General features: G+C 33.2%; 1 protein-coding gene across 2 annotated transcripts; it reads right to left on the bottom strand.

Annotated features, from left to right (window-relative positions):
* BSK1 (BR-signaling kinase 1) lies at positions 1-7837 on the bottom strand. 2 transcript variants are annotated; one of them, XM_020378729.3, is made up of 7 exons: positions 6861-7837; positions 6543-6782; positions 6380-6465; positions 5565-5735; positions 974-1138; positions 782-895; positions 1-685 (listed from the first exon to the last, which is right to left on the bottom strand). In XM_020378729.3, the coding sequence occupies exons 1-7, from the start codon at positions 7354-7356 to the stop codon at positions 431-433; spliced, it is 1527 nt and encodes a 508-aa protein (XP_020234318.1). In that variant the 5' UTR covers positions 7357-7837; the 3' UTR covers positions 1-430. The 2 variants fall into 2 exon arrangements, with proteins under 2 accessions (XP_020234318.1, XP_020234317.1); XM_020378728.3 differs by having other exon boundaries at positions 5565-5753; positions 6861-7823.
* Positions 7838-9852: the final 2015 nt, after the last annotated feature.

The following is a 9852-nucleotide window of genomic DNA, read 5'->3' as shown; positions in this document are numbered from 1 at the left end:
TTGAAAAATAAATAGAAGGTATATTTCCAAAAAATGATATTAGGAATAAAAGTTGCACATGTATTACTATTACTCCATGTAGATGTAGATTATGCAGGCATAATATAATATGAACACCATGGCCTTGACCAGTGGGGGAGTTAGAATAACCTCAATAAACACCTGATTGACAGTAACCCAGTAGGCATCAAACAATCAATTTCATTAACAATGGAAAAATGACCGGTACTCCTTCCCAATTTAGAGCAAAGTTTTCAAGTTGTGACCGATTCCCATAAGATGGTGAAATAAAGTGCATGCGCCATCTACTCCACCAGTGCTGTATTTCTCTGACATATTTTAAATTCAGATTCAAACGTTAGTTTTGCTTCCCAACTCAACCTTTATACAGAACTTGGCACCCTCCCTCAAATTAGCCCACTGCATAAAACTATGATCCTCTCGCTCCTCGTTGCCTCTTCTCTTCCAACGCAGCTGCTTCATTTAACATATCAGCCGCATCCTTGTGCATGTCCAGCTTGGCAAGAGCAACCGATTGCATGTAGAAAGCCGTGGGCCAGTCTGGATAAACACACTGTGCTTGCATTGCATCTCTCAGCGCAGGATCTGGTTGATCACATAACAGATAGCATAGACTGCGCCTTGCAAAAACAGTTGGGGAGACCATCGTTCCAACATCAATAAACTGCACAAATAACACAGCAGAAGCAGCTCAAAATAATTAGCGTGCACATAGCTAAGCTACAATCGTTTACAATGTCGAACAAATGCTGAATTGCACCTGGGAATAATTATCAATGGCTGTCTTAAAGTCTTTGTCACGGAATGCATAGTCTCCACGCTTCCTTGCCTCCAGCATATCTCTCATCTGTTGAGTCCACTCTTGGAACGACAACTGAACCAAAATTCAAACCTTATGGCATATCATCCAACCAAAATTCGTACATTTAAAACCATTGCACCAATCCGTTACCTCGTTAGTTCCTTCATCGTCTCTGTAGTGTGTCGCAACCAAGATCTGATGTATGGCTGTTAGGTCCATTCTTGAACATGCCTCACCCATTGCCGAAAGAGGGCGCTGTGGGGTTGATGGAGCTTCCTCCTGCTTTGGAATTACAAGCATGATGTGCGAAGGAACCTGAAGCACATAAAAACAATCAACCAGTATTGATGTTGCTTTAATCCCATCTATACACCTAAATTGCCATTTAACAAGGATATATTTCCATATCAAGTGAGAGAAGCTGTTGGCATTGCTAGAGCTCAAAATACACCTTTAATCCCTTCTCTAGTTTTCTACACACCAAGAAATACATGATAAGACGAGAAAGACAATAAAAATACGTGCATACATACAAAAGCATGGGAGAAATTTGTTTAGTCACGTTCAGCATTGCATAGAATTAGCTTGTTCCGTGCACCATTTTTAGTATATTGCTTAAATAGTTAAATTAACACATTCTTGTAAGATATGTATGAATGCAAAGTTAAAAATTTTAGATGGATAACAAAATTTTATCCAATGACTATATGAAGTTCAACACCTTCAATGCACATGCCTTGGGACCTTACATATTTATATGCACTGGCTTGAGAATTTTCAAGCTGCAATTAAATGCAAACTTGAAAGTAACATCTGGCTCATTGTAGTCCGATTCTGATGGCAGCCAAAGACATTTAACTGATTCACTGGCTTGGTTATCAGCCATTCAACCAGGTTTATGACATAAGCTAAACTTTGAAATCATGAGTCTATCAACTGGGTCATCCTTATCCAACTGACTGTCTTTGTATAACATATAAAGGCAATACCATAAACAGTCTGTACATAAATAGTTTTCATGTTTACATGGCTAAATTACACTTTTGGTCACTTTGTTATATTTGATCTGCAATTTTTGTCTCCCAGTTTTTAATTTCATAATTTTTAATTTTTAATCCTCCATTTTTGTAAATCCACAATTTTGGTCCAATTATTAAATATTCATCAAATGACTGAAGTAAAAAATTTTAACATTGACTATGATCTAACATTAAGTAGATCATGTAACAATTAATATTCAATAATATTAATACTAAATTTCATTTTTGCTCTTTATTTTTACCTCACTATTATCTCCTTTTACCATTTTTATGGGGTGGAAATTCATACTACAAGTTTAATTTAACCAAAATATTAATAAATATTAATTGTCACGTTATTTACTTAATGTTGAATCATAGTCAAATTACAAGTTAAATGGTTAATGAATGAACATTTAACAGTTGGACCAAAATTGGAAATTTTACAAAATTAGAAAACCACAACTGCTGAATTAAAAATTTAGGGACTTCAAAGTGCAATTTAAGCTACTTAATGTCCTATAATTAAAATGCACGCAAAATATGAATTAGGACTTGTTTACTTGTTGAACAGCTATCCTAATTGCAATCGCTCCTAGCCCACCTTAACATCTCTCTAGGGTCTGCCTTAATTGCAGTCTCAAGATGGTGTTTAGTCCTACATCACCTAAAGATATGGCCTTAAAAAAGCTTATAAAGCTTAAACAATCCTCACTTTACAATCTAATTTTGAGGAATTGAATTAGGCTCTAAATCCAAATTATAAACAGGTATCAAAGTCTATCCTAGATTTGTTATTAGGTCACTCATATTTGTCTACACTCCAAATGTCTATTCCTAAATGTGAGGGGGTTTTGTTATTGGGTTACCTATATTTATCCACACTCCATATATATGTCCAATCCTAGGCACAAAAGGGTGTGTCGTAATTATGAACCGAGAATTCCTTATAACCAACTAGTTAAGATCCTACATCGACTAGAAATATAGCTATGTAGTCCTTATAAGGCTTTGACAGTGTTAACTTACAAGTTGGTTTTTTAAACTTGATTTTGCGAAATTGAGTTAGGCTTTAAGCCTAAATTCTTAGATGGTATCAAAGTCTATCTTAGATTTATTATTACACCAACATTGTATTGTTCACTCAAAACTAGTCGAAGGGCTATTGCATAGTAAGCTCATGTGAGCGTCAATGTGGCAAGGTGTTGTGAGATGTTAGAATCCAATTGCAAGGTATAAAACTTGAGTCCCACATTGGATGTAGCCTCAATGTGTTTAATTCCCATATCATGTAGCGATAATTTAAATATAGATTATAAAGCTTGAGCAATCCTCACTTTACAATCCACTTTTGTGGAGGCCCAAAACTTGTTCTAAAATGGAATCAAAGTCTATTATAGATCTCTTATTGAACCAATCATATTTGTCTACACTTAAGATGTTTATTCCTAGGCATGAAGGGATGTTGTTGTTAGCTCTTAGGCATGAGTGTGAGTGGGTGCATTAAGATCTCAAAGTGATTAGAGATATGGCCAATATAGTCCTCATAAGGCTTGAATAGTTCTCACCTAACAAGCTAAATTTTAAAGTTGGTTTTGTGGGGTTGATTTGACCCTAAGCCTAAATTCTAATATAGATTTAGGGTTTATCCTAGATTCATTGTTTGACCACTTGCATCGTCACACTCCAAGTCCTTAACCTTAGGAGTGAGGGGGGTGTGAGAAAGTAGCCTTAATTGTGATCATCCATGTCCCATCTTAATTACAACCTCTTTGGGACTTGCATAAATTGCAACCTCTAGGGGGGTGTTTAGTCCAATATTGCCTATATATATTGCTTAAATAGAGATACTAAAGTTTGAGCAACCTCATTTTACAAATTGGTTTTGTAGAATTGAGTTACGTTCTAAGCCTAAATTCTAAGATGATAACAAAGCTTATCATAAATTTGTTATTTGGTCACCCTATTTGTCTTCGCTCTAAATTTCTTTTCTTAGAAGTGAGTGTTTTATTGAATCATGAGCACAAGGGGTGTGTTAAGGTCCCACATCAACTAAAATATGGCCAATGTAGACATGTAGCCCTTATATTTATAAGCCTCGAACAATCACCACCTTGCAAGTTGGTTGTTTAAAACCAATTTTATAGGGTTGAATTGGGTGTTAAGCCCAAATTCAAAGATGGTCATCAAGCCTATCCTAGTTTCATTGTTGGGCCACCCATATATGCCACTAGGGATGTGCAAAAAAATTTGAACCGACCCATTTTGAGGAAAAAAATCAAATCGATCTTATTTGCAAAAACGATTCAATTAACCAGTCCATTTTTATAAAGTGGATATCTCCAGTTCGATTTGGTTTTTCCAAAAACAAGCAAACAAACCATGAGTATAAAGTAAATAACCGAACTGCATCGAACCAATCCAATTTTTAAAAAACAATCTAACTCTTTTAATAAAATCGAACCAATTTATTTTATAAAAAACAATTCAGTTAACCAAACAATTTTTTAAAATTGATTGGTTTGGATTTTTCAAAAAATTGATCCATGAATATCCCTATTGCCACACTCCAAAGCCATAGCCCTAGGTGTGAGAGGGTGTGCTGGAAATCTACCTTAATTGCAGTAACCCCATCATAATTGCCACCTCGTTGCGGCTGTCATAATTTCAGGCTTGAGTTAGTGTGTTTATTCTCACATCTCCTAGAGATGTAGCTTAAATAAAACTTATCTAATCCTCACCTTACAAGTCTGATTTGTTGGATTAAGTTAAGCCATAAGTCCAAATTCTAATAAAGTATCAAAGTCCATCTTAGATCCATTATTCGGTTACCTGTATTTGTCTAGCTCTAGATGTCTATTCCTAGAAATGTGGTCAATGTAGTCCCTATAAGACTTGAACAAACCTCACCCAACAGGTTGATTTTGTGATGAAGTCAATTTTGTGAGGTTAATTTAAGCCTTATGGCCAAATTCTTGACCAACCATAGATAAAACTAACCATAGATAAGAAGTCTTGACAATCTCTTAATGAGATAGGTGCATGCAAAGAACATGTCTCTTAAAGTTTATGTGCCTATATTTCAAGATAACATCAAATCAGGAAAATTACCAAAATATCTTTTATCCTTTAAAAGTAATAGACTAACAGAAGTACATACAAGATTTATTTTTTGGGTGATTGAAATGAAATTTATTAATTTAATAATATAACCCTGAAACAAGGACCAAACCAGCAAAGATGACCAATTCTTTTCTAACTGTCCGCTAGAACCATATAAACCAATTACTTTGGCTGTTTTTGAACTTGACATATGAATCATCTATTACCTATCTTATACACAAACCCCTTATCATATGATATCATCTCATGCAAGTTGAAAAGTGTATAGCCTAAAGAAACCCTAGTCAGAGTCAAATTAAACCTATGCAAATCACCCAGCCTAATATTTGGGTTACCAAGTTCTATAAAATTTGAGAATGGTGAGCGAAGAGACACCAACCAAGTAGATTTCATTTTGCAATGAGTGACCAAATAAAAAATATTTAATTTCAGAAGTCAAAAAATATGAATATTAGACATTAAGGAACTTTAACATCCAACATAAAATCTTATTTAGGTGATAATGGAATATTTAGTAGGGCCGTTCAAGCAACAAAGTTTCAATCACTGTATTCAGTAAATAATTTGTTCCATTATTAAGTTAGAGAAGGGATTTGTACATCGGGTTTTGTATGCAATGGGGCGAGTGTTGTGACCAAATCCTTTGTATCAGGCCGCTCCCTTGGTTCATATTGCAAACATTTAGAGGCGAGATTAACAACTACTGTTGCCTCTTCTGTTGAAAACTTTCCCTCCAAATGTGAATCCATTAAGAGCATATTGTTTTTCCCCTGTATCATATCAAGTGCCTGCAAACAGAATCAGATAACTCCATATGGCACCAACCAATAAAGATAATCGAACAAGTCAGCAAATGGAAAATGCATTGACATCAGATAAACAAAAATACTGAAAATATCTATCATAGCATCTGCAACTTCCAATGTTAATAACTATCAACCAAAGAGAAAGATTGTCATGCCTTAAGTTGCCATTTGCACAAGTTAAATTTTCATTTATTGAACAAAATTGTAATATCATTTATTGCACAAGCACAACTTCAGTGCCACAAAATAAATATGGTCATGACAAGCATTTATGAACACAATAATAGCCAAGATCTATAAGGAAAGGCACTGAAAGTAAGAACTACATGTTTAAGACTAGAACACCTCAATTTAAAACAAAAGAGGCATTTACAGCTTTCAGTGATAAGCGGGAATCAGGCAATCAAATTCTGTGACAAGAAGCAACTCACTATAATGAAAATGCCAAGTTGGTCCATCAGTCAAATTCAACTAGATGTGTGTATGTGTATACAGACATGAATTGGTTAGAGTTAAATCCAGGTTGAGAAGCTATCTTATGGAGAAGGTGTGAGTTAATAATAGAAAGAGCGCAGTTAGCAAAGGGGTAAAGGATAGAAGGCAGTTACATGACTAGGAGGGATGTGCTTGCCACTGAGGAGGTCTAGAAGAACGGTTCCGAAGCTGTAAATGACACTTTCCGGGGTGACCCTTCCTGTAAAATGAAGAATAAAGGGAATTAGCGAGTTAAAAGGTGAGAAGGGGAAGGGAAAGGGAAAGGGAGTTAGTTACCGTTTCTTAAATATTCAGGAGGCGTGTATGCAAGATTGGTGCTGTAACTCTTGCCATCTCTGCTGTTCTTCATGAAACCAAAACAGGAGAGGCGGGGATCACCTTCGTGGTCGAAGAGAACACGGTATGCATTCAAGTCGTGGTACAAGGGCCGTCCCTCGGAGCTACAGTAATGCAAAGCCTGAGCGATATAGAGAGCGACACGCAAGCGCATGGCCCACTCAATGGTCTGAGTTTCCCCTGAAGGAAAGAAATGAGTAAGTTAAAGGAAGGAAAAAGAAAGAAAGGAAGAGAAATAGGGATAGAAGAGGATGATACAGTGGAAGAGATGCTTGGCGAGAGTGTCATTAGGCATGTACTCGGCGACGAGGAGCCTCTCGTCGCCGTCGCAGCAGTAGCCGATTAAATTAGCGAGGCGAGGGTGGCGCAACTTGCCGACGCCGGAAGCCTCTTCGACGAATTGCTTGGGATCGGGCCAGGCGGCCTTGCTGAACTTCTTGACCGCAATCCAACGGCTCTGGTTCTGCAGACGACCTTTGTAGACGAGGTTGGGTGCTTTTTCCCCACTCTCCGACACGATATAGTCGGAGCTGAAATTGTTGGTGGCCGCCTTGAGGTCCGCTAAGTAGAACTCGGAGAAGGAGAAATCGAAGCCTTCTTTCTCTCCCTCTCCCTCTCCCTCCGATGCCCTCTGGTGGTTACCGTACGCTTGCTCTTTTTCCTTTTCCCTTTCCCTTTCCCTTTCCTTTTCCTTTTCAGGGTGAGTCTCCCTCTCCCTCGCTCTCAGCCACATCGATGATTGGCAACAACCCATACTCTCTCTCTCTCTCTCTCTCTCTTCAACGATTATCACCGATCATCAGATCTTGAATCTCTCTACTCTACCCTCTCTCTTGTGCGTTCGCGTTATTTCCCTTTTTTTAGTTCCCTTCTACTTCTACTTCTACTTCTACTTCTACTTCTACTTCTACTGTTCCTAATTACTAATCACTCTTTACTCATTAATATTCTATTGCCTCATTAATATTATTACCCTCCTCCTATCCCTATTTCCTATTTCACCTTATTTTTTCTATCTTACTCTTTCCTTCCTACCATTACAAACCTAGATAGATACCTCCACCAATAATATCTTGCCGCGAACGTCAAGTCTACACTCACCCTATCTTCAATTCAACTAATATTTTTAATTAATTATTAAAGGCTCTGTATAGAATCTGATTTTACCTTTTTCACTTGGGTGGAGTTATTTTTCCAATTTGAAACGATCTCTCATATGATAATGATGGTAGAGAAGGTTCTGCGCAGATCCAAATAAGTTGCTCAAGGGTTTCGTAAAATGTTTTCTTCATTAATTTCACAATCATGGACCACGTGAAGCGTTTTTTAGGGAATGCCGAATGCATATTCTAACCAAGTCAAAGTTCTTCCTTATAAGCTGTGAGAGTTGGGTTTGGGTTTGGGGTGCTACGGCCATTTCTTACGTTTTTTTCAGACAACATCAAATCCTCTGAGTTATGACTTATGACCAATTCTCGTTACGTTTCACTTCCACCACACTTCCCATTAATATAAGTCTAAATTATATTTATACAATAAATTTATATAAAATAACTCTATACATGTTAAGATCAATTATTATATAGCTATTCTTTGGGTGCATATTTTACGTAACATATTTTCATGCATTCTACTATTATCCAATACGACATCGACACATATTTAATTCACATATTATTTAATATATTATTAAATATTATTTATTAACTAATATTGCAAATAAGTTCTTACGACCTATGAATAACTATTAATTTTATCTTTACCTATTTATTCAAATGTTTTTTATTCTTCTTTTTAAATCCAAATATTTTTTTAAAAAATATATTTTACAGCAGAATTTTTTAAATTATTTATTTATTTTAACATAGAATAAATATATAAATATATATTAATAACTAGTTGGAACGTATATAAGTATAAATTCTTTTTTTTTTTGTAATACTGCTATCTACTACTTTTTTACAGTTTACTTTATACTATTTTACATTATTAATATATTATAATTATAGTAATATTTTTTATTTTTAATTTATAATATTGGTCTACTATTAGTTTTTTATTTCAATTTTATGTATATATATATATATATATATATATATATAATCACAGCTAATTTTTTTAATTAATTATTTAAAAAAAATAAGATATTAATAAAATAAAAAATTTCTAAAATTACTTCAATTTCATATATTATAAATTATATCTATATATATATATATATAATTTATATGTATATGTGTGTGTATTAATAATTAGACTTGGTACCATAAATGAATATGTATAAATGTTTTTATTTTTTTAGCATTTTTTAACTTTTATAAAATTCTTCAACTATCTTTATTATTATAATAAAAATTTATTAATATAATTTATAAAAATAAAAATTCTAAACAAAATAAAAATATCTATACCGATATATGTACGATACCAAGTCTATATATTAATATTTTGTAAATAATAAAAAAGTTAATATTATACAATTCTTATATGGTTTCAAGAAAAATAAAAGTGTTACTACAATGATAATATATTAAAAATATTTATAAAATATAAATCTAATAGTTGATTAATACTATAAGTTTAAAAAAAAAATTACTAAAATGGTAAAATATTAATAATCTAAAATTGTAGAAAATAATATTATAAAATAAATATAATAAAATTTCTAAAAATAACAATTCTAAAAAAAATAAAAATATCTATACCGATATATTTACGATACCAAGTCTATATATTAATATATTTATGTTGTTTAATTAAAATACAAGAAATTAAAATAATTTTAGAAAATTATATTTTGATTAACATTTTAAAAGTAAAAGAAAATAGCAATTATTTATGAAAAATTATTTAATTTTTTATAGATTCAAAATAACATTTAAATAAAAAAAGTAAGGGTAAAAAATTAAAATAATAATTAATAGATTATAAAAACTTAATAACAATATTAGAAAATTAATAATATTAAATAACATGTCAATTAAATATAAATATCTGTATATGATTGAATAATTATAAAGAGATCACTAAAATATATTATTTATAACATATACCAAAGTAATATAGCCTTATTATATAATATATATGTGATTAGCAATTATTTACCAAACCAAAATTTGGCTATACAAATTGTATAACATTTTTGCGAATTGTGATTTGCTACCTTTTTGTTAAATGACAATCTACCACGCAACCGAAGCATAACATTTCAATTTGGCTAAAAACGACAAAAGAAAATAATTGTTGCACG

The sequence above is a fragment of the Cajanus cajan genome, chromosome 9 (genome assembly GCF_000230855.2).
Source record: "Cajanus cajan strain Asha chromosome 9, NIPB_CcT2T_4, whole genome shotgun sequence".
In the NCBI taxonomy this organism is placed as follows: domain Eukaryota; kingdom Viridiplantae; phylum Streptophyta; class Magnoliopsida; order Fabales; family Fabaceae; genus Cajanus; species Cajanus cajan.
This window is presented reverse-complemented; position numbering and strand designations above follow the sequence as displayed.